At 39.8% G+C, this 25,989-nt stretch overlaps 1 protein-coding gene across 1 annotated transcript; it reads right to left on the reverse strand.

Annotated features, from left to right (window-relative positions):
- Positions 1 to 125: 125 nt before the first annotated feature.
- Positions 126 to 20,638, reverse strand: Dek (DEK proto-oncogene). The gene is made up of 11 exons (XM_021639029.2): positions 20,493 to 20,638; positions 20,003 to 20,165; positions 16,656 to 16,757; positions 16,309 to 16,418; positions 15,073 to 15,167; positions 13,732 to 13,852; positions 12,394 to 12,582; positions 3,476 to 3,614; positions 3,039 to 3,187; positions 1,877 to 1,945; positions 126 to 1,472 (listed from the first exon to the last, which is right to left on the reverse strand). Exons 2-11 carry the CDS (start codon positions 20,154 to 20,156, stop codon positions 1,461 to 1,463), a joined length of 1,140 nt encoding a protein of 379 aa, XP_021494704.1. The 5' UTR covers positions 20,157 to 20,165; positions 20,493 to 20,638; the 3' UTR covers positions 126 to 1,460.
- Positions 20,639 to 25,989: the final 5,351 nt, after the last annotated feature.

Genomic DNA, 25,989 nt, shown 5'->3' on the forward strand with positions numbered 1-25,989 from the left:
TACTAGTTCTGTGAAATGATCAGTTATTACTAAAGAACTCCCAAGACATATAATACACTAGGTCACTAAATCCTCTCACCACAGAGATAACATTTAAGCACACACAAAGATTAAATACAAGACACTTAAAACATTGATTTATTCTTTATTGCCAAGATGTATAACAAAGTACTTAAAAGGCCAATTTTTAGTCCCCATTTAGTTGCTTGTTCCTTCGCACTCAAAGCATACTGAAGTCAAATATGTGAAAATACCTATTAATAATTGCTCAAATCTGATCTATGATGTAAAGATTAAACACTCAGTTGGTACATCAAGCAGCATATGAGAAATAGGTTATTAGGACAGTCAAAAAAAGACAAATTTAGGGGCAGTCTGTTTGCCATCTAAAATCTTGATTGACCAAAATTTAAAATCAAACAGCCTTGATTCTGTAATACTTGCTTTAATATCAAAGGAATTTAATGTATGGTTTTTGAGAAATACTTTCAGCAATACCTAGATTGCCCTCATACCAATTCTGGCATTACATCTGATACTTTTAATCATAATTATGAAGGTAGCCATGTTTCCTATATCTATTGTTTTTATGGCCAAAAAAGTGTAGTTACTATCAATCACTTATCTATATAAGCCAAGTGTGCTCACACTCTCCCACTTTTTGAAGCTCTGATGTGTTTTTTGTTTATCCTCAATATAAAATTTCTATGACACAAAGTTAACAACCACAAATTGGTGACACTTTCTGGGCAAAGCAGAACTAGACAGTCCTTCAGTGTTAACACCACTGAACTCCGACTGCTACGTCATTGCTGCCTAACTGAACACTGACATTTAGTTATAAATGTAAAGACACCTACCTACAAGAGTTTAAAAATTGATCTGCACAAAAGAAATTAAAAAAATTATATACAACAAATTGGTTTTTAAAAATACAAAAATAACATCTGTCACTTCTGTCATGCCGACAACTTGACATATATACACATGCAGAAAAAGTTCCAACTCAGTCATCTGAACAGCTGGGCTATAATATGATGAACAAACTTTGACTAAGTTTTCACACTGACAGATGTATTCAAAATATTTCATATACTAAATACTGCAATAGTCTCTGCACGTATAAATGCTGGTTATAATAGTTTTTGCTTTCATTAAAAAGTACATTTTAAGCAAGCTAACATTAAGTGCACTAAAATTCACACAGTTCAGGAATCTATGACCTTACAATAAAGAAATCCAAAATGTACAACTATAAAAAGCAAGAAACAATTGTGGCCATGCAAGATTTAAACTGAAAACTGCAAGGAAATGCAATTTACAACAGCAAGCTCAAATATGTAACACTTAGGAGGGTCAGCAGCAAGTTCTACCAATGACAAGACTTAAAAAAGAATACATTCTCTTTGCTGGTATAAATCAGATCTTCAAATCTGAGAACAAGCCATCTGTCCTCTATCTCAAGAAATTAGCTGCAATGAAAAAGAAAACTGCTTTTACCACAACCAACACACAAAATCAAGTACGCATACATCATAAACTTTTACTCGCATTTTATCGTTACCATGGGAAATCAGGCTCATTATTAAACATTGGTTACTGCTGACCTTGTACCTTAGAGTGACTTGCCTTGATGCTAGTGACTACCTCACAGATACAAAGCTATCATGTACACTACGAACCTGTCTTAATCTAGGCTAAGCGCTATCAAAACTGTTCAGACTTACTAAATATATTTCCTTATCTGTGTTTATTAACAACTATAGAGTGTTAATGTGATTCTTCATGGACATGAATACTCAAGAAAATGCAACATTTGATAAACCTTTGGTTTCTATGCCAAGTGACCAAACAGAAAAAGGAAAAAAATATTTACCTCTTTTACAGTTGTTTTAATGAAATCTTTCCTCTCAGTCAAATCATAAGCAGGGTAATTTTCATATACCTAAAAACATTAAAAGCAGATTTAAAAGTCCATAATACTGTCTCTGAATTAAAAGTAAACTTTACTATGAATTACATGTAGATCTTGAACAATCTCTCATTTACTATAGACTTGTACCTGTGAATGAGATTTAATAACTGTATTAAAAGCAATGAAGTCAATTGACATTCTCGGTGCTTTACAGCAGCAAAATTAGTAATGAAGCTGCAACAAAAATAATTGTATGGTTGGGGGGGGTTCACCACAACATGAGGAGATGTATGAAAGGGACACAGCACTGCTGTGCGAAAAGAGTCTATTATTCTGGAAATCAGTAATTCTAGATCCCTTTTCAAACTCTTTCAAGCCCTGCCCCACCCAATTCCAGGTAGCAATGTCTGTTCCAAGGTGCTGTGCTCTTCTCAAAGTGTTGTAACAGCTTTCAGACAGCCTGCTGATGAAATATTTATCTCTTTCTCTACCTCACTGATTGGCAGGCATATTTAAAGACAATGACTTCTCTGCTGCTTGGTATGTAGTAAAGGCTTAAGGAATGTCTAATGAATTAAAAAATAAATTCAATAAAAGCAGTTTTAGCTTTGAATTTCAAATTAACTTCATTTAGTCATTAAGAAACTTGTACATCTCCAATTATATCTACAATATTCAACACTAAAACATTTTTATTCCTGGAGATGTAAAAGAATTCCAAAGAAGTTTAAGATATTATCCTAATCTTTAATGGTCATCTAGCACACTAACAAAGGGAGTAAGGTGACTCCTAAGATTCTGCTTAAGCCAAAGCAAGCCAAGAATACATCACTGTATTTCCACACCAGAAAAATGTGTTGTGAAGCCTAACATTTTAATTTTATTCACTCACTATTTATAAAACTGTTAGGATAGAGATGTTTTGACTTTTTAATGGTTGCTACAGTTCCAGTACAAGAGAGCCTAAAACAGTAGTTCAAATCAATACTCTGAGTGAATACACAAAAAGATGTATTAACAGTTTCAAATTAAAGAACAGGTAAACAACAACAAAACCAAAAAAAAAAAAAAAACAAAAATCCTACAAGTAGGGGAAATAACCAGAACTGGTGTCCTCAATTACCTCTTTGCAAATCTGCTTCATTGTGACTTCTTCCAAGTTAGCATCAGCCAGTAATTTCTTCACTGTTTCCTTTAACTCTTCATCTGTAGGTGGTTTTTTCAGTTTTTTAATTAATGGTTCATCATCAGAACTATCTTCAGATTCAGACTCTAAAAGGTAAGATACTAAGTGTGAATAAATTTTTTTGCATTAACAAAGTTTTCAGGGGAACATAAGCCCCAACTATAAACCATTGATTAGCTTTACTTTTAAGACAAAATTTTTACCTTAAAATTGCATATAAAGCACACATTGAAATTATTTTTAGCTCTGCAAACTAGCATGCTACTTTCTGCCAAAGTTCTTTGCAGTTTTATTGTCTTTCATATGCATTTAAAATATATACATGCATATGCTGTGCATATTATGTATATATGCTGTCATTTCTAAAAACGTACCTTTTTTGGAACTGTTTTGGTTCTTCTTGGTGGTGCTACTATCTGCCTTCTTAACATTAGCACTTTTCACAGATTTTTTACTTTTAGCAGTAGCTTTCTGTTTTGCTTTTTCTTTCTTAGATGTCTTTTTTGGTGGTTGCTAGAAAGGAAAGCAAAGCATATTTGGATGAGTCACTATTATTTCACCATCTCCTTTCTCACAGAAAACACTAAGTCAGCTTAAACATTACTAATTATCAACTGCTGAGAGGAATTGTATTCTAATGTTTACTTCAATGTAAGTCTAAGTATCACCTATATTATCCCATTTAATTGAGGGTGATAGATAGGCTCAAAATATAAATACTCGTCTCCTACTCTCTTCCCCAAGAATTTAAGCTACAGGAAGACAAGCCTTTATCCCTAATGTTCACTAGTAACTTCTAAAATAGGTAGACACTAGTTGTTCAGTAAAAACGTGTGAATACGAGGAAACAGATTCAGTGAAGTCATCTTATTCACAATCACATTAATACAAGCACAGACTCAAATACAGATCTGACTCCAGAACACATGCTTTTAAACACCAGTCCACAGATGATTCAACAAAAGGCAAATGCTGGACGTCTGCACAAATTACAGTGTCCAAATTATACCTTTCAAGTACTGTTTCAACTACAGCCTCTGAAACTAGGAAGTATAATTCTTCATTTAATTAACATTGCCAAAGCAAAGTATTCCACATATCAAAAAAACCCTAAGGCTGGACACTTGGGAGGCAGAGGCAGATCTGAGTCAGGCCATCCTGGTCTACAGAACAAGTTCTGGGACAGCCAGGGCTACAGAGAAAAATCCCCAAAAGGAAACAAACATCTTTATACATCAAAACTACCACAAATAGCTAGACAGAAGAATGTTTTACATTCTCCATTCTGGAGTTAAATTATCAAATCTACTTTTTGTCGTTTTTGAGATACTGCTGCTATTTCTATACAAACTAGCCTTGAACAATCTTTTGCCATGTCACTAAATCCCTTAATTACAGTATGTTACACCTCACCTGACTTAAACCTTTTTAAAGGGCATATTATGTTTAATCTGTTGTTTGGATCAATTTTCAAAAGCTAGGTGGATTCAGACCATATATCTAAGTGAAATTAGTTCATTTTTAGGGTTTTATATTTTTGTTATATTAACATTGGACATAGCTACATAAACCTAGACTCCCCTGTATTAAGAGTAATATTCTGTTGGCTGGGCACTATCCAGACCTATCCATTTTGGCTTTACTAACAGTACTTAGGTAGTATTTAAGAGGCTAAGTATGGGAGTTTTACCAAGCCCAGCACCATGACTGGTATTAGTTTTCCATGACCAACCGAAACCAGTTTAAGTTATATGCCCACTTAGTTAATATAAGCTGTGGTAGGCTCTTAAAAAAGGTTCAGCTATTATAGCAATACACTTTATAGAATAAAAAAAATAATCCACCATCACTCTTCAGTCCAAGGCTAAAAAATCTGGACTTGTGAGTGTAAAAAACTAAGCTGCTGGGTGTGGTGGTGCACGCCTTTAATCCCAGCACTCAGAAGGCAGAGGCAGGTAGATCTCTTGAGTTTGGGGGCAGCCTGGTATAAAAGAGTTCCAGGCCAGGGCTACACAGAGAAAAACTGTCTCGAAAAACATAATCTAAGCTACACTACCCAAAGCGCTGTGAAAAATGAGCAACAGAAATAACACACTTCACTGCTACTCAATCCTACTGTATTAGAATTAAAACTCTTCCAGAGCCATTTAAGGTTTACTACTGTGTTAGAAGGCATACATAATATTAATTTAATTTTAAACCTACTAATGGGTACAAGTTAGTGCTTTGATAAAGTTTAAAACTCTGTGGTGATAAGAGGGTAGGAAAGGAAATAAAACCATTGTTAGAAAATTTTGCTTCTGTACAAACATACATCTTTATTTAACGCCATTTTCTAGAAAGGATAACATTCCACAGCCTTTAAAAAAAACAGGCAACTAGCATATTCTTCATTAACAAAATCTTTTGGTTTTTTGTTCTTTTGAGACATGGTTTCTCTGTGTAGCACTGGCTGTCCTGGACTCACTCTGTAGACCAGGCTCACAGCGATCTGCCTGTGAGATTTTATGATATAATTGTGCAAACATGGGGGCTGGAGAGATGGCTCAGAGGTTAAGAACACTGGCTGTTCTTCCAAAGGTCCTGAGTTCAATTCCCAGCAACCACATGGAGGCTCATAACCATCTATAATGAGATCTGGTGGCCTATCCCGGTACACAGGCACACATGCAGGCAGAACACTGTATACATAATAAATAAATAAATAAATAAATAAATAAATAAAATTGTGCAAACATACCACACAAGCACTATAGAGTAAGGTAAAATACAGTTCAGAAGCTGGGTGCCTTCACATTATGGTAGATATGACTTGACTCACAAACATCTTCATTCTTGTAAGGCTATACTGGGTTTCAATTATTTTAACTAATCAACTGTAAATTCTTCTGTGACACACTTAAGAAAGTGCTTTTGACTTGATGACTTGGAAAACATAAAAACAGTGAACCAACAAGTTCGTACTTAAGTGGTACAATCTTGGGCAAAGTAAAATGACTTCACCTACCCTGAAGATTACATTATTAGGGATAGGTGACTGGATGAGCATTTCAAACAACATCTCAGTGTTGGGAAACAATGGACAGAGTTTTAGAAGCTAAGGAAAATATAGATTATTAGTTATTGGAGGTAAACATAAAAAAAATAGAATAAAAGGGACAGCTGAGAAGGCAAGTTAACCATGCTCATTTTAATTTTCACAAACTTTCAATCTTTGAAAACTAAGATTTTTAAAGCTAGCTTAACCCATCACCCCTTAAACATTTTACACTGTTCCAATCTGATTACTTCACATTCCCACTATAGGTCACTATTCCCAATGTAAGATACAGTACAGCAGTGAATTAGAAACAATCAAGCTTTGTTTTAAATCCTGACTTCACTGATAATTCTGCATTCTCATTCAAATCACTCACTTTCCAATCCTTTTTCTGGTCAGTAAAAATGGAGATAAGAACAGCCCCATTTGCTGAGTGGTGGTGGTGCTCACCACCCCAGCATGTCCCTAGCACTTGGGGATGCAGAGAAAGAGGCAGGCAGATCTGAGTTCAAGGCCAGTCAAGACTTTTACACACAGAAACCCTGTCTCAAAAACAAAACAAAAGGGGCTGGAGAGATGGCCAGAGGTTAAGAGCTCTTCTTAAAGGTCCTGAGTTCAAGTCCCAGCAATCACATAGTGGTTTCTCAACCTATATACTGGAAGCTGATGTCCTCTCTGGTGTGCAAGCACACATGCAGATAGAGCACTCAATACATAAATAAAATCTTAAAAACAAACAAACAAACAAACAAACAAAAAACACCAAAAAGAATGGCCCATCATTCCTATCTCTGTGCTATTCAGGTAACAGTTTATTTACATAAAAACAATGCCTTATAGACATTAAAGGTTTGATTAAGTATATTATCTATATAATTACTGAGGACAAACTGTATTTCCATGCAGCAAAACTATACATACATATACACTCATACATACTGTTTATACAGTTTTTTCCATGTCTGTTTATACATTATATAGCAAGCTTATGAGAAGATCTGACAAGATAGGGAAGAGACAGACTGCCCTTATTTACTTGCATTGATCCCCCAGAAAGCAAGCTATAGGGTTTATGGTTTATGGCCACTTATGTTCATCTTTGTATTGTTTGTAGGAACTGGTCCTTGTCCTCTATAAACTAGGAGGTAGTAGAAAGTTCAAGAAGAAATGCATTTTCCTAATACTGGTTCCACACAATCTCATGAGCTCAAAACAAAAACAAAGATCAAACCAAATTCTTTAACTCACTGTAAATGAGGAATTGCAGTAGTAAAACCAGTTAACACCTTACAGCTAGGATGAAGCAAGTTTGTCCCATGTAGAGAAATAAGAACCACATAACCATGTGTACTTTTTTTTTTTGAGACAGGGTTTCTCTCTGTAGCCTTGGCTGTCCTGTACTCCCTTCGTAGACCAGGCTAGCTTTGAAGTCTCTGTGTTCCTTTAAGCTTTAAGGTTGAAAATATAAAGCTAAGTTAGAGTAACAAACCAAGCCCTGTCACAGCCTATTTGCTAAACATAGATGTTTCTATTGTAGAAAGCATTACTAGTAACAGATGTTCATTCCTGTGAAGTTTCATCTGACTACCTCTTTTCCTAATGTGACCATCCTCTTAATACCAAAGATACATGTGGCTAAAGACTGTTAATGTCTTGATCTCTACTACAGAGCCTAGAGTTAGTGCTTCTAATTATTGCTACATATTATTAAAGTGGGAACTTGAGGCCTAGATAAGGTTTAAAATTTTCCACTGATCCTAAAGTTCTGTTTTGTTAAACATCTTGCTAAGCCACACAGTTCATTAGTAGAAATTAGCTAAGCCTCTTGATTTGTAACACCATTATCTTCTGGTGTAATTTACATGTATAGATTATTTATTTGAGAAAGAATAAAGGGAAGATTTATTTTATCAATCATTAAGAGTACTTCTATAATCCTCGTCACTCAGGAACCTGAGGCAGTAGGCCTCGCCTTCAAGACAAGTTCAAGGCCAGCAAGAATTATATAAGACACCTTTAAAAAAAAGAAGTCACAATAGTGCCTCAACCATATAAATGAAGCTATACCTCTTACCTCTCATAAGTCAAGCAAGAGTTAAGAGTTAATGAAATTTTAGATGGGAAAGATAGGGTCTTAATAGACACCCGAGACTTGGTCATTACAAAATGAAATTTAAGTAACAAGTTTCAAAGAGGGTAAAAAATAAACAAAAAGCCAGTTTCCAAACTATTAACTTGTTTTCAAAGATGTTTGTGTGTGTGTGTGTGTGTGTGTGTGTGTGTGTACCAGGTATCCTAGAAGACCAGAAGAGAGTGTCGGATTTCCTGGAGCTGGAGTTACAGGTATTGTCACTGGACATATGTATTGGAATCTGAATTTGAGTCCTATGGAAGAACAGCAGATGTTCTTCCAACCCAAAGAATAAAGACTAATAACATTAAAAAAATTAAAAGACTAGTAAGAAAAAACAGTGGAAAGGCCTTTTCATGTAGAACTGAGAAATGGCACACTTTTTGGCCAAAAACCCAAAAATCTTGTGAGATCAAGGCTTACCTATCTGTTATAGGCAGCAGGGCTCTTGAAGGAGGGTCACCAAAAAAAGATGCCTGTCACAGAGCCAGAATCCTGTCCCCACAGCAGAAAGGCTGTACTGGATGAACAGATGAACAAAGTAAAAATTAGCTTAAAATACAGGATTCTTCTAATAACTTGGCCAAGAAAACCCAAAATGCCAAGAGAATAAAAATGTGTAATTCCAGTTATAGTCCACAAAAAGTGTAAATGGATTTTTAATCAAGGTGACCTTTTAACTTTGATTTCTAACAAAAGATTTAAATATTCAGTTTTGAAATTCCTGTTCGAATTATGGAATCTATTTCTAAAAGTATTAAAGAACAGGAATACACGTATGTCTGCATTCCTACTATCAAGCAATTTATTCAGCAAAAGACAGTTTAATAAAAATGTAACTGCAGGTTTCTCTGATTTGTAGAATTTCTAACCAAACAACAACCTACTTTTGACGTGTCTTTTTTCCTATAAAGGCAGGAAAAGCAACAAAACTTCCAAAAAAGAAAAATAAAAAGGGTAAATGCCCATCAGATTTGAAGTATAGCAGTCATTTAGGCAGTGCTACACACTTTCAATCCCAGCACTGGGGAGGCAGAGGCAGGCAGATCTCTGTGAGTTCCAGGATAGCCTGGTCTATAGAGTTCAGGAACAGCCAGGGCTACAGAGAAGCTCAAACAGGAAAGAAAAAAAAAAGGGGGGGGGGGGGGAAGGGGGCAATTAGGCACTAGCACCTGGATCTGGAGCTCTTAAGTTTTCCTCCTGCACCTAAACAGCCAGGTAACAACATTCTATTCAGTGTCCTATAGACAGAGGCCTCTGCTTCTGGTTAAAGGTATCCCCTCCAAGGCAAAAATGGCCAAACCCCTGCCTATTGCCTTGTTCTTCCTTGTCTGTAACAAGAATAAAGTAGATATAAAACCAAAACCCTGGTTAACTTTGATTAGGACATAGAGAAATCAAGATAAAACTGAACCTGAAACTTCCTCTTTTCATGGGTGATGTTTACTACCAGATGAAGATATGAAAAATGCATCCACACTATTGCCCTGCTATAGAACACATGTGCACAACAATACCAATTCATCAGGTAAGATATGCCAACTAATGTAATGGTGCCGAGATTTATTTTTCAGATGAACCAGTCTATGGTTATCTGAGGCCATTGGAAGGAATAACATTGGAAGGAATATGCACTTGGTACTCATTAACCTATCAAGAGCCTATGGCTGAGAAGGACAGGGGCCCACAGGAGGAACATATTATTAATGTTCATCCACACATGTAGTCAAACTGCTTTCTAAGTTCTTGTGTTTATACCTACATTAGTGCAGCTCTCAGCCTAGTGCACAGGGTAACGGTTAACGTACTGAGTCCTATCTGGTCAAAGTACAGAGAAAGTGAGGAGCACTCACCCTTAAACGGGACATCTGTATCAACTCCCACCCAAGACCCAGGGAACATTACAGAGAGAAACAGAATAAATTCAAGAGCTGGATAATGGGACAACTGTCACGAAACAATGGCCATCCAGACAAGACACTGCCACTACAAACACACAGCAGCTCTGAAGACCTTCACATGACTGGCCTTCCAACTTCTCATCATGGCTGAAGGCAACCACATAGCCCACCCATGCCTTCCTTAGGAGCGAATGACTATTACTGGTTGCTAGTGGAGGCGGTGTCATGGGAAACTAGGTGAGAAGAAGGGGTTCAGAAGAGGGATACCAGAGGATCCCGGGAGGTATTACTAAACATAATACACTGTATAGACTTATAAAAAGGGAGAAAACATCAAAGTGTCACAAAATGACTATTCCTGTTCCCAGAACTTACCTTTCAAAGTCACTCAGAACCTTTCATAGAAACTAAATTATCCGTAACGTTTTTGAGGTAGTTCAAGTTTAAAGGGTTTTTACAACAATATTAGTCTTGCTGGAGGAAAATTTACTACGGGGGGGGGGGGAGGGGGAGGGCCGACTAGACTTTATTGGAATTGTATGTCATAAAAGTCTGTCAAGACAAACCCATGTGGGAAAAATCCCTGTAACAGCTTTTATATGGGGTGGTTTGATGTACTTAATGTCTATAGTGCATTTTCTTTTGTCCTCCATGGACTGCCACCATTTGACCTGAGTTTCCGATTATGTCCAATTTTAATAGAAAGCTATCTCTGATTTGTAAATATAACAGCTTATATCTGTCCACAAAGTATCTTCTTCCTAGACTTTATTTTGGCAACAAGACTGGATTCAGAAATGGTATCTGGAATAAAATATCTTAAGGATTCCTTTTTTTTTGGGGGGGGGCGCTTTGAGATATGGTTTCTCTGCATAGTTCTGGCTATGTGAACTCATTCTGTAGGGAGGCCTCTGCTACCCTAAGATTAATGAATGCTAGGAATAAAGGCATGTGCCACCATGCCTGGCTAATAATAATATCAACTAATACAGACTATAATTTGACAGCACTTTAAAATCATTTAATATGACCCTATGAGGTTGCTTTCAATTTTAGATTGGGAGAGTGAGTACAGATTAAGTGATTCAGTCATATATAATAAAATCATATAAGTGAAAAACCATGGGAGAACAGGGACTTGAACCCAGTTTCTAAACCTCATGCTTTGTTTCATGAGAAAAAAAAATATTCTATAACAACTTTGATAACAATGAAGGGCACATGATAAATGAGCAAAAAATTCAACAAGGAAAATAGTTTAAAATCATGGAGGCTGTTGAGACAGGTCATGCCACATAAGCATAAAGATTTGAATTTAACCCCTATCACCAACATAAAAATAACAACAAAACAGGCTAGCAGGGTATGATGACACACACCTGTAATCCCAGCAATCAGGAGGCAGAGGCAGGTGGATCGCTGTAAGTTTGAGTCCAGCCTCGTCTACAGAGTGGGTTCAGGACAAAGAAACCCTGTCTCAAAAAACCAAAACAGGCTCAGTGATGCGAGGCCTAATAAGAATCATCATCATCATCTTCTCAGTGCTAGAAAAGGGAGGAGAATCCCTGATGTATGCATGCTATTGTAAAGATTCAAATGCTGATTTCTGTATCTCCCCCCCCCCCCCCCCCCCCGTATCTGGTTGCAATCCTTGTTCTGAGAATCTCCTGCCTCAGTGTTGTGTAAACATTGCTTTCCAACTGTTCCCTGGTAAGTCAATAAAGAGGCTCCCATGGGCTAGAGAGACTGCTTCAGTGGTTAAAATTACTGGCTGCTCTTCCATAGGATACAAATTCAATTCCTAGAGGCTCAGTCATATGTAACTCCAGTTTCAGGGGCTCCTGGCCACTTCTGGTCTCTGAACCCAGGAATGTATATGTTGCACAGACATACTTACAGACAAAAGACCCATACATAAAAATACTAAAAAAATAAAGAATATGTTACTCCATGTTTCTGTTTAGAGTGTAGACCTTGGCTGCTTCCTTTTCCATTTCCCCACTCTATACAGTGAGAGGCAGCTCAGTACCATTTCAAATTCAGGTCACAAACTCAACTGTTCTGAAACTTTAATGTTTGATGGGGGTCAGGAGGAATATAAGCCTACTCAATTATTTATAAATCTTCACAATTAAAAAGAACCAACATCAAACCATTTGCTTGTTTATATAGCCAGAATATTTCTCTGATAGTAAAAAATAGTTTATAATAACATTTTACCTCCTCTTCACTTTCTTTGTCTTCATCTTCTGAAGACTCATCCTTCTTTTTCTTCTCATCGTCATCACTACTAGATTCATCTGACAGGATTTCAGGACATTTAGTTTGCTTTGACTTCCTTGTCATTCCAGAACTGTTTCGTTCCTTTTTACTACCTTTGCTTGACGACTTTTTCGATTTTGGCAATGGCTGCATATAAAAATTTATTAACAGTAACATCAATAAGGGTCTTTCTGTGTCAGTTAACTCCTTTTGATAATTACTTCCCAACTCAAAATCTATCAAAGTATTTACAGATTTTAGCGGAGAAATCATCTTTAAATGTGTCAGGCTGCATTAGCAGTATTCTCATTTGTACTGTAAACGCCTGGCAAAGGGAGCTCTTGGTTCTGAAACAGGACTGAAGTCCAAATTGTAATGAGTTCAGGTAGTGTTTACATGTGATCAAGACAATATGTGAAATTAGATGTGAAATTAAGAGTTAATTTACTTCACTTTTTAGCGAACTGAAGAAGCCATCACTAGGAGCTTCTTGCTTTATAGGTTCCACGAACTAAGGGAGTGGGTGGAACTATGCAGAGAAAATAAAGCTTAATCGGCAATTATACACCCTAAATTTATACACAAACTGTACCACCTCTTTCAGTAATGCCAAGTTCACAACACCCTTCAGAATCCAATAAACGTTGAATATGTTAATTATGAAAATGAAACTAAAATCAGGCACGAAATAAGTAACTTGCTGTACTTTTAGTTAAACCATATGCAAGTATAATCACATGAGGAAAATAACTTGATCAGCCAATGAATTTGTTGGTTTTATTTCCTCTGAGACATGGTTTCTCTGTGTAGCCCTGGCTGTCCTGGACTTGTAGAGCAGGCTGGCCTCAAACTCAGAGATCCGTCTGGTTCTCTGCCTCCTCGAGTGCTGGGGCCACAGGTGTACACTACCATGCCTAGCTTCAATTTTTAAATGCTTTCTTAGAAGTATTTGCCTACTTTTTAAAAGCTAGTCAACAACCCTATTTTAAATATTTCCTCAACTGATTTCTCTTATTCCAATACCTTCCAGACAGAAAACCCCTGGGGTCCTGGTTTATATCTTATATGACAATTAGGTACTTTTCTTAGTCTTATACTACTGACATTTATTTTGAAGGAACAAATATGCTATTTGATTTATATTATGAAAATGTTGCAGCTTTGTCAATGGAAGGCATCTATTTTGAATGCAGATGCTACTGCTGACAACACAATTCTGCTGTTAAACATGTCTCAGTAGGAGAAAGGAAAAGCTGTTAATAATCAATTTACTGAAATAGTAAAACTGATCCTTACTTTGCCGGAAGGCTTTGGATGCATCAGGAAATTCAAGATCCTCTTCACCAGTTCACTGTTCACACCTGACCTCTCTAAGTCAAGAACCTCACAGATGCTCTTTAACATGGCATTTCTAAACCTGAAACATTAAGGGGAAAAACAAGGTGACTACATAAGAGTTTGTAAATATTCTTCAGGATATAAAGAGAAGAGCCAACAAAATTGGTCTGCTTTGCTTACACAGCAGTTACAAGTATGTCTCTGTGGCTTACTCTTTAATCAACCATTAGAAAATGAAGAACACTTACCAACAGTTTAAGTAAACGTACTAGAAAATTACATCAGTTTCCAATCCCACAAAACTCATGCACTTAAATATGGTCTCGGCTCATGACCAACGATGCCTCATTAAGAACTAATCACTCCCCGCACACTGTCAGCGCAGATGCTGAGGCTCATGGGCAACCTTGGGCAGAGCACAGGGGAGCTTAAGAAAGGGGGGGAACAGTAAGATCTGGAGAGGACAGGAGCTCCACAAGGAGAGCAACAGAGCCAGAAAATCTGAGCACAGGGGTCTTTCCTGAGACTGATGCTCCAACCAAGGACCATGCATAGAGATAACTTAGAACCCCTGCACAGATGTTGCCCATGGCAGTTCAGTGTCCAAGTGGGTTACATAGTAATGGGAACAGGGACTGTCTCTGACATGAACTGATTGGCCTTCTCTCTGATCACCTCCCCCTAAGGGGGGAGCAGCCTTACCAGGCTACAGAAGATGACAATGCAGTCACTCCTGATGAGACCTGATAGACCAGGATCAGAAGGAAGAAAAATAAACCCGCCCCTATCAGTGGACTTGGGGAGGGGCATGCGTGGAGAAGGGGGAGCAAAGGAGGGAGGGAACTAGAGGGGGGATACAAAGTGAATAAAACGTAATCAAAAATAAAAATTAAAAGAACTAATCACTTTTACTATTTAAATTCTTTTTCTATGGCATTTAACAAGTTCCAAAATCGGAACTTGTTAATTGCAAAAATTATGGAAAATGACAATTTCTCATCAAAGAAATCATTTTCAAAGCAAGTTTAAAACATTAAGAAACAGTAACTGCAGGGAACAGAACTGTATTTCACTACATTTCCTTCAGACCTTTAAACTAGGAAATGAAAATGCAAAGGTTTTTAATAATTATAACAATCTCTATTTACCAGAACCAAGTTGATGCTAAGAAAAACTTGTCAAATCCTGAAACCTAAATAGTTAGAAATGTACTAAGAATGAGGAGGTATTATTCTTAATTATTAAAGATAGGCTAAGTCCTTAAGCATACTAGCCAGAGTATCTATAAAAATAACTTACTTCTTCAGCATCTCTTCCTTCTTCTTATACTGGGTACTGCCTTTTTCAAATGGAAAGCCACTGAACTGACCCACATTCTTCTTCAATGAAGACACCTGAAAATGGTTCTCAGGTGTTAATGCTACTATCCAGTAATGTACAAGACAAAAAATTCAAACAGCATCTTTTCTTTTATATCTATCTTCCAGGTTAAAATATTGATTTATTCAGCAAAACTGAAAAAATTTGCTACTAAAACATTAACATTATAAAAGTCCTACAAATGCAATTCTTTGAAGAGTATGAATCCAAATGTATTTTTATCCAGGCATTATGCACCATAATGGCTCCCAAGGGAGATGCAGAATGTTACCAGTCAATTACTACTTTTGGAAGAGTAAGTAATTGTAAGTATTCTAAAAAGTTAATACCATTTACTAGTTATAAGGCATGTGTAAATGAGATTGTTGTGCAAAATGAGGTGAATACATGTGAAAGTAAACTAGAGTATGCTTCAGACATCTTCAACCCAAAGCAAAGTTTCTTATTTTACACTTAGCTACACAGGCTGACGAGATGGCTGTTCTAGCCGGCCCAGGTTCCACTCCCAGCAACTATATAGTGGCTGGCTCATAGCCGCCGGTAACTACAGCCCAGCATCCAAGCAAGAAACGGACAGGTAACATGCAGGCAAAACACCCACATAAGTGAAACAGCCCCTTTCATTTAAAGTACAATCACATGTAGTGCCACTCTTATAGGGATATGGTTAAAATAAGATACAATTACAAGGATTATTTATTGTAAATGAACAGAACATTGAAAAACAAATTCATTCTAATATAGTTAAAAATCATTAAAATCACAACTAACTGTATTATATAATTTAGACTGTGAGTTTGGAGCAAATTTCTTTTTTTGTTTTTGTTTTGGTGGTAGCGCTGTTGGGAGACCCAGCTCAGGGCACAACAGATAAGCAATCCATCTCTGAATTATTCCTCTAGTCCCAGTCAGGAGGAAATACAGAAGAGCCCTAGATATCGTTTTAATAACCAGCTATGCGTGCTACCATATGTCAACAAGTACAAGATCCCGTTAACAAGTATGTATCTCAAATTTACTCACTGGTATAGGACAAAAACTGAACCAGTTCATCAGTAACATTCTTACAGAATTAAAATTATGGCTCTATAGTGAAGCTTCTTAATATATTAAGTATCAAAAAAACACAGTAAAGATGTTTTTCAAATGTCTTACTGTGCCTGGTCTGTTGTAAAGCAGTTTATGTAGATTTCTAAGTTCATCTGTTTTCTTCTTACTCAGAAAGAAATGTATCCTTTCGATTTCACAAAGTTTCTGACCCTTCCCTGAAAAACAAAATATAATTAAATACCCAGACCTTAATAATATGTACAAAGTTACTTTACTGAAAATTATCCCCACAGCATAATTTGTGTAACTTTGTGCTAACAGGAAAAATTAAAACTATGCCCCAAGTATAACCCCTTTTCTTTCTAGTATGCTGCTACCACCAAGTATTTGCTAGTTTATCATTTTGCCTAATTGAGCATTTTCACCATGAAAGAAATATAGAATAAACTTACCTTGTGCAATTGTAAATGGCTCTCTTTGTAAGGAAGACACTTGCATTGTCAATCTTTCTACTTTCTTCTTTTCTCTCTTGCCTTCCACGATAAGACTCTTTTCTAGGAATTAATTTAATAATTCTTAAATATCAAAAAGGTAAAATGTGTCAATTTTATAAACAGGTGGGAAATATCTCCTAGACTCAACAGCTTACTTTCCTCCTAAGTATGTTTTGAGAAGCAAACAAAGCCTGGAAGCGTTTAGTTTTTAAGAGCAAAATTTTACTCAGGTTTGTCAAGTACCTAGTCTAAAATAACTGAAATTTTATTCCAATTACAATTATCAAAATTAGAATCTAGTCATTGACTTGTGAAAAATCATCTAGTTTCTCACTTATTTCTTTTTGCTACACAAGAGAACGCATTAATTTTACATAACACAACAATCAAGATGACTAGTATTTCAAGCCCACAGTGGTGGCACATGCCTTTGATCCCAGCACTTGGGAGGTAGAAGTAGGCAGATCTCTGAGTTTGGGGCCAGACTGGTCTACAGAGTTCCAGGATAGACAAGGCTAAAACAGAGAAACTCTGTTTCCAAACAAGCAAACAAACAAAAGGTAATTAATATTTAAATCTCATTTTATTGTGTGAAAACAACAAAAAGATAATTATTATTTCAATCTCATTATTTTATTATGTGGGCCTCTATACTCTTCTAAATTTTCATACAAACGTAATAAATTATTTTAAACTAAGTAGGCATCCTACTGTGCTATATGGACACTAGAGCAAGTTTCTCCTATCTAACTGTATTTTGGCACCTGGAAATATTTAATATATAAACCTTAAAAACAGTAAGGTGTATTTATAAAAAACCACTTACTTATTGATTGAAATCTAATCAAATAAAAAACTTTATTTTGTGTAGGTCCTCTCATTCATTCATTCAAACAAATGATTTTACCTGATACTCAAAAGAACAATATTAAGCATTTTTGAAAATTTTACTAGGAAAATATAAAGTATACTTACTATAAAAGATAAAGAAAAATACAACTAAGGGATAATGGCATAGTTAAATAATAGAAAGTCTAAAATGTTCAAGTCCCTGAATTCAATACTCAACCTTGGAAAAAGGTAAGAACAAATATGAAATTTGTGAGCCTGGCTGGCCAGATCGCTGGGCATGTAAAGGTGCTTGCTGCCAAGTCTGGTGATCCAACTCTCCAGATCTAAGCCCCAGAATGAATATGGTGGAGATAACTGACTCCCTCAAGTCCTTTCTGACCTCCACATGCACCACTTCAAGCCACACACAACAAATAAAAACTACAAAATGCTTTGTGATGGACTGAAGACATGGTTCAGTGTTAGGGACATTTACTGCTCTTTCAGAGGATCAGTGTTTGGTACTCAGCACCACAGGGCAGCTCAAAACCATCTCTAACTCCACTTTCAGGGGGTCATCAGGCATCTCCTGGCCTCCAAGGGCACTAGGCTGTGCACCTGGTGTACATACATACATGCAAGCAAAACACTCATAGACAGAAAACAAACATAAATCTTAAAAAAAAAAAAAATTTGTAAGTTGAAGGGGGATTATTTTGCATCCCAGGAGGAAAAGAATCAGAACATTAGTTGAAGCTTTATAAGACAGTTCAGATTAGGGAATATAAGGGGTTACAAAGAATGAGTGATAACAGCAGTAACTACAACAGTTTCTATTGTCACTGTTTCTTTGGATCAGGATCTACAAACTAACTAGTTAACAGTCTAACCCTGGAGCAGAGCTTTTGAATTAATGCATACCCAACTGTAACCTTGACAGCTCCTCTACATCCTACAGGAAGCCAAACATCCAAAAGAGATCATTGCCATCACCAAGCTTGTTCACTTCTGTAACTGTTTTTCTACAGAACAGCCTATAGACAAAAATTACCCACACCCTATAGACAAAAATTTCACTGTCTGGAATGTTTCTGTCATTATGCTGAAGGTGAGTATTCTGGTCTAAGTAGAATAAAAATTTACAATTCCAGCTGTCCCAAACACCTCAGAAGAAAAAAAATGAATTAAATCAATTATAATGAATTAAATTTCAGTTCTGAAATTGTAAAGAACTAAACCTACAAAATCAGTTTTTAAAAACCAATGTATTCAGCTAGAGCAGAACCCAGGATTCTATGAATTATTTCTACCCTCTCCAAACACTACTGTTTGGGCCTTTTATATACAACTTTGGTCCCCCTCCCCCCCAGGAGGACCAAAAACCAAACCAAACAAACAAAAAAACAACTCAGAGGTAAAAGTTTAAGTCTTAGTATACTGAGATACTTCAGCCAACTTTCAATTACTATATTATAAATAACCTAGAAGTAAACAATTCTTATTAAGATTTATAATTAAAGCCAGTGCTGTCCATAAATGACACATTACCGTAAGGTCTTAGGGCACGTACCATTTGAAATAAAAACCTACACTGTATTTGTAAAAAGAAATGAGTTTGAGAAGAGAACTTTGACCCTGAGACCTGCTCCCAAGCTTGGCTGAGCTGTGGCCAATTTGCATAGTCAAGCTGATCCGTGAAGTTGCGCCTCGGATTTTCCAATAGCTGAGAATGTGTCAGGAAATCTGCTGTACCCGCAGAGGAACTGAGTGCTCGCCCTCTCTCTGCACATCTCTAAGCTGTCTTCACAGCTCAGCCTCTAGTCAAATACGGTGGTTATTACCACCTTCCTTTGAGCAGAATTAGCTCCAAAACCGAGACAGCTGTGGGTTCATATTTTAACTTTCAGTTCAGTGCTTCTCGTTTTTGAACTACTTTCTCCAACAGCAGAAACTTTCTCGGGTGAAAAGCAAAGAAAAAAAAGCTCACTGAAACAAGAAACAAGAACAAAAACCCTTACGGGGGGTGGGGGGGAGGAATCAGCAGGCACAAAGTTAAGGATATGAAAACACTTCCAGGATTAGCACAATAATACCTGTAGTGTTAGGTTACACTGCAGACCTTTGGGTAACTACAAAAGGCAAACGCTGCAGAATGAATTTAGCACAATTAAAATACTCGCGTAGCAAACCCGGCCCTGGGGTAAACAGCAGATCTCAGACTCACAAACCTCCTGATGGATGACGAAGTGTTCTCAAGGCAGAGGGAAAACTCTGCTACCCTGGTCAACACTCAAAAAAAGGAAGCCATAGATTCCCTGCCACTGATGGTTGGCGAAAACACACGAAACCATTCGCGTGAAATCGACCACTCCGACTTGCTGCCATTTAAGCGCCAAAAAAGCAGGATAACTGCCTCCCAGGGGAGTGGGGGGGAAACTTCCGAGGGGAAAAATGCACCCGCGAGGCCGCCCCACCTTTTTCTTCCTCCTCGTCCTCTTCCTCGTCGTCGTCGTCCTCCTCCTCCTCCTCGCTCTCGTCCCGGGGGCCCGGCATCTCGGGCTCCTTCTCGGACGCGGGCTGCGCGGGGGCGTCCTCTCCCTCCGCAGCGGGGGCCGCCGCCGCCGACATGCTGGGGGCCTGCGGGGCCGGGAGGAAGCCGCTCGCTCCGGTCCCTTCGCCCGCGAGGACGGGAGCGCGGCGGCCGCCCGGGGGGAAGCTCCGCCCGCCTCCCCGGGGATGCCCGAGGCGGGAAACCGCGCCGCCCTCCCACCGCCGCCGCCGCCGCCGCCTGCGCGCGCGCTCCCGCCCGGCCTGCGCCGCCCCGCGCCGGGCCAGGCCAGTCCCGGCCGAGCCGCGTCCCCTCCCCCGCGCCGGGCCGCCGCGCTAAGGGCCGCGTCCCTCCCCGCCCGCCGCGGCGCCGCGGGAGCTGCTGCAGCAGCCGCGCCTCCCCGACGCCGGCCTCACCGCGGGTGCGCACGAGGAGGCGGCCGCGGAGTGGAAAGGCACGCGGGCGGGCCGGGGTTCCCTTGCGCCGCGCGCTCGCTCCGCTCCTCAGAATCAACAAGATTTTCAAAATGGCGGTTCGGGAAGCAGAGCGGGAACGCGCCGGCCAATCAGCGCGCTGCGCTGGGAGTTGGCGCGCGCGGGCGGGCTGGGGAGGCGGGGCGGCGGGGCGGGGCGGGGCCGCCGGGGTCTTCTTTCCGCCGCTGTTTGGGGAGGAGACCCGGGTCGCCTCGCGGGCCCGGTGATGGGCTCGAGCGGGGCTTCCGAGCGGAACGGTCGGACGCTAGGGGGCCCTGCGGGCTTCTTGTCGCCCGCGGCCGTTCCGAGAGAAGATGACGGACCGTGCTGGGCCGCGGAGCTGGGGGGCGGCTGGCGGTGGCGAAGTTGACGGACCCGCGGGAGTCCCTCCTTCCCAGAGCGGTGGCCCCGCGGAGGGGCTCGACCGGGAGCCATCACGTCTGTCTCCCAGGGATCGTTCTAGGTGAAGGCTCCCCAGTGTGACCTACGCGTGAGGATTCCGCGCCGCCCGTCCGCCGCACCGTGACAGGGACCCAGCACGCTTAGCGCTCACTCCACCAGCGACGTAAATAGGTTCCATACCAGTGAATGTAAGGCGAATTCATTCCCTTCCTTTCCCTGTCTCGGTCTTCCCCCTAATGCAAATACGGTATTGTCCAGTCCACACTCTCCGGTCAAGAATTCTAGGCTAGCCGCACCCACACCCTTTAGATTCCACACTTTAAAAACTCCAGCGCCCCCTCACCTGCTGACCTAGGTGTAATTGTCTTCATTTTCTCCCTACCCGGAGAACACCAGCTGTCCAAATGACCGCCCTCTTTTCTTTTTATCCAGTATACTCTGTGGAAATATAGTTTTTGCCGTAAAGGACTCCAACTTGCAGGACACACACACACACAAAAATACTTTTTTCTTTTGTGTCCCTATTTGAAACATAAGCAAAGTCCTGTTATTTCTGCTCTCAGATCGCGTAGGTCGGTTCCCATTCTAGTAACCCTGCTCACATTCCTTGCGCTCCTCTTCAGAGCCTTTCCAAGTCGCTTGTCTGCCTCCTCCCAATGGTCACACCCCAGCCGAAGCCATCTTATTTGCTTTGACACTAATCTTGGCTTAAAACATCTGGTGGTCCCAACACAATTGGAATAATCTCCAAAGTTTTTGCCACAGTGTGTAAGAAGCTACATAATCCACCCACTGACCCCCAGATAGCTCTGACACACTGGCCGTTTAGTCACACAGGCCTTACCTGAGGTTCCTTCACCTGGCTGTCATTCATACTACCTGGCCTGTACGCTTAGTAACGCTTCTGCTACTAGGGCTACCTTTTCTGTTACTCTTCAGTTCACTTGTTCCTTCCCATCACTTATTTCTGCTCAAGTGTTTTTCCACCCTCAAGGCCATCAACATTTAGACAGCAATCTCATTCAATCATTTATAAGTACTAAGTCCCATCCACCACTAGAGACTGGAGTAGGGCTAACTGCCTGCCATCTTGAAGTCTGTGATTGAGACAGTGAGCAAAAACACACATATCTTTTATGGTAGTGATTTAACAATTAAAGGAAGATTTGTAGCACCAGCAGGGCAGGTGGGTTTGTTTCTTAAAAGTTCAACAATTAAGGGAAATTTTGTTAATAAAATGACATTTGAAAAAAGAACTCAAAATGAGAGCAGAAACAGAGCCAAGGTATGCTCTAAAGAATTATCTAGGAGGCCTGTGATCCCAGCACTCTTGGAGGCAGAGGCAGGCAGATTCTGTGAGTTTGAGGCCAGCCTCGCCTACAAAGCAAGTCCAGAACAGCCAAGGCTACACAGAGAAACCCTGTCTCGAAAAACTGACCCTCCCCCCAATACAGAAATTACTGGATGTGGGAAATGAGGATAAGAAATCAATGATGACTGGGTTTTTGTTCAGACAACTGTAAAGACAGGGCCTTTTGGGATAAGGAAGACTTAAGGAAATGGGGTGGACAAACTTTTTTTTTTTTTAGAGAAAGCTTGTGGGAGATCTGAACTTACTTGGTATTAGAGATGAGACCTATGTTAGGATCGAGATTTTTCATTAAATCGTATCAAGAAGTGGAGTTAGCCGGCTGGTGGTAGCACACGTCTTTAATCCCAGTGCTCAGGAGACAGAGGCAGGCAGATCTCTGAGTTTGAGCCCAGCCTGATTTACATAGTAAGTTCCAGGGAAACCCTGTCTGGAAAAAGCAAAAGCAAACAAACAAAAAAAAATAAGCAGTTGGATATGAGTGTCTAGCAATCAAAGGAAGAAGCAAATAGTAACTCAAGATACAAACTTAGCAGTTGTCAACATGTAGTTGGTATTTAAAGCCCTGATGCTGGATAGGGTCACAAACATGATGAATAAAGATAGTGATGAGAAATGAATATAAGGAGCAAGGAGGGAGAGTTTTGAGACTGAGCCCTGAATGCTCCAGGGGTTATGGGTCTAAGAGAGGAAGGAAAGCCAGCTAAGAAGCTGGAGAGCATCAGTAGCCAGTGAGGGAGGAAAATGAAAGCTGTGTCCCAGGAGCCAAGTGACCTCTTCACTAACAGTGTCTTCCAAGGACAGAGTGACCATTTGGAGGAGATGCAAATGGAAAACTGACCACTGATTATAACAACACTCTCAGTGACCTGGATGTGCTTTCTCTGTTAGGTAGTCGGTATAAAGGGGCTAGGAGTGGGGATAAAAAATAAGTTGAGACACTTTCCAGGACTTTATCTTTACAGGGAGTCTAAGAAAGCAGTAGTTCAAAGGGACTCTGCTTTTTAAGGAAGATGTTACTACTGTGTTGTGGTAGGAGTGAACTAGTAAAGAGAAGCATTGATAATGCCAAGGAAGGCAGGCACAGCAGCTGGTACCACTGAAGTAGCTTTGTCAGGTTGGGTTCTCTCTGAGCAGATGCAGAAACAGAATTTGGAGCACTAAGTATTTTTTTAAGGGGTCAAGACCTGGAGTGGAAGGAGTAGGAAGCAAGATTGGACAGAGGAAGAATGTAGCTGAACCCACAAAACGTCAGCCAATCGTGGAGTTGTGGAGTGGGTACTGCCCTTCAGAGGGCCTGAATGCTGGTCCCCAAATTGCTCGGTCCTTGACTACAGGCTGCTCCAGGAAGGACATGAGTTTGGGGCGGGGGAGCGGAGAATGACACCTTTGACACATCCTAAAGGAGCGATAGATGGAGGCCACAGCTTTACAGCTGGGAAGGATCCGAGTGGCACCAGCTCAGCCTGGCAGGGGAGATAAGAGGACATGGGAGGGACCTGGCACACAAGTGGAAGAGTTGTCCTCAGTAAGATAGCACATATCCCTTAATCTGCGTGTTGCTGAGGGCCTGGGGCTCGGGAATGGATAAACAATAGAGGTTTATTTGGTTTATGGTTCTGGAGGCTAAGAAATCCAAAAGCATGCTGCCAGTAACTATGAGAGGCCTTACTGCTATGTCATTTCAGAAGAGTACATCACATTGGTGAGAGAGCAGCTATGCTAGCTCAGATCTCTCTTAGAGGCTTTTCTAACCCTAATATGTTTTCACCACATGAAATTTGGGCAACATATTCATATCATAGCAACAGGGTAACACAAGGGAATTCAGAAGCTATGCATGCATTAAAATTCAGGGTGGCAGATACAATGAAAGTTTTAGAAGTTCTGATTTCTGTTAAGTTGCTTAATAAATTTAAGTATAAAGTCGCTGATAGTGAATGAGTTCAAGAGAAGGTTGCTGGAGGTTTGAGGAGACTGGAAATTGAGCTTGTTTTGTAGGTGAATGGAAGATGACAGGATTAAGCAGGTAGCATTGCTAGGCAGCTGCAAGGACCCATTGAGATTAGTGGTTGTGAAATCAATGACTTCAGGTTTATTGTTATTATATCTGGCTACTTAGTGGTAGGTACACAGATGGCAAGAAGGAAGGAAGGGAGAGGGACAGAAAACACATTTAAACTGTTTGGAATTTTTCTAAGCAAATAGGGAGGTATAAATAAAAGGGCAAAGGTTGATTGAGTTGAGGATATTCATAGATAGTGAATTTTGGACTACAGACCCTGACTAAGAAGGGAAGTAAGGGCAAGACATTTAACTTAGAAGGGGCAAGGGTTAGTGAGATCTTTCCTTTCTTTACGTTTTTATCAGCACCTGCAAATTCTGTTTTACTGTGTGTCTTTCTCTTTAAAATGTAGCTCCCAGATGCTGTAGGTTTTCTTTGCCTCATTCATCACTATCCTTAGCACAAAGAGCCTTGCCTAATGAATGACTGCAAGCCAAATTAAATTTTTCCTCTGAGGATCTAGTATATCTTGTTAATAATGTGGCTGAAAGCAATGCTCTTCAAGATACAACAAGCTATTTCAGTTGTCCTGCAGTCAAGGTTTATTTTTGCTCTATGAAACTCTGGTCTGCTCGGGCAGCTCTCTAGGGCTTCCATTCATGGAATTTAGTCATTGCTGCAGGCTACTTTGATCTTAAAAGATCTGCCATCTCAGCCTGAGTCCTTTATGTTCCTGATAGTCGGGGAAGGGCAAGAGGAGTCACAGCTGCTGCTCTTCTGTGAGCCTGGTTAGTGGTCAGTCACAAGAGAGCCAAGCTGTAAGATGTGGTCGGTGTGGGAGCATGTGGGGAATAGCTGTAAGTCTGGCTGCTTCTGCCATCAGAGGGACAATAATGGCAAACCTAGGTGATACGGTTGAGATGATCAGAGGATATGGCTGAATATATCTGTTGGCTTTATTTGGGCGTTGTTAAAATGTTCTTAAATTTTGCCTTTATCATTTTGCCTTTGATAAGTCTTAACATCTATTACATATCCGTATCTGCACCTCTCATATATTTATCAAACCTTTGCCCACACACCTATCTATCCCACGCTGTAAGCTTCCTAGGCAGAGACCATGTCCATGCTTTTATTTTCCAAGTGCTGGCACAGGGACCTGATGCTTTGAGAATATTTAATTTTACTGTACCCCTCTTAGACAGTGGCACAAGTCTGTTGTCTGGATGCTATTTAAAGATTGTTCAACAAAATTAACTCAGTGGGTTAACATGGTTTGGATAAGCTGATGACCAGTTCTTTTTAAAACTTGGTCAGAAATGTAAACATTTGTTCCTTCTAAAAACAAGATACCATACTCTATTTTGGTAGGAAGAGTTAGCCAAAATACACATCCTTGTAATTCCAGGTTATCATGGTTTTAGACTGTCTGAATGGCGTAGTATCCCACTGGTTGGTGATAAACTGGCTATTCTAGCTTGACAAGTGCCCAGGGAAGACTACTCAAGGTAACAGATTAAGATCAAGAACTTGGGTGCTGGAGAGATGGTGCAGAGGTTAATAGCATAGCCTGTTCTTCCAAAGGTCCCGAGTTCAAGATCACAGACATCTGTGGTGAGAGCTGGTTCCCTCTTCTGGCCTGCTGCTGACACACATGCAGGAAG

Source organism: Meriones unguiculatus, chromosome 19, assembly GCF_030254825.1.
Source record: "Meriones unguiculatus strain TT.TT164.6M chromosome 19, Bangor_MerUng_6.1, whole genome shotgun sequence".
Classification (NCBI taxonomy): Eukaryota; Metazoa; Chordata; class Mammalia; order Rodentia; family Muridae; genus Meriones; species Meriones unguiculatus.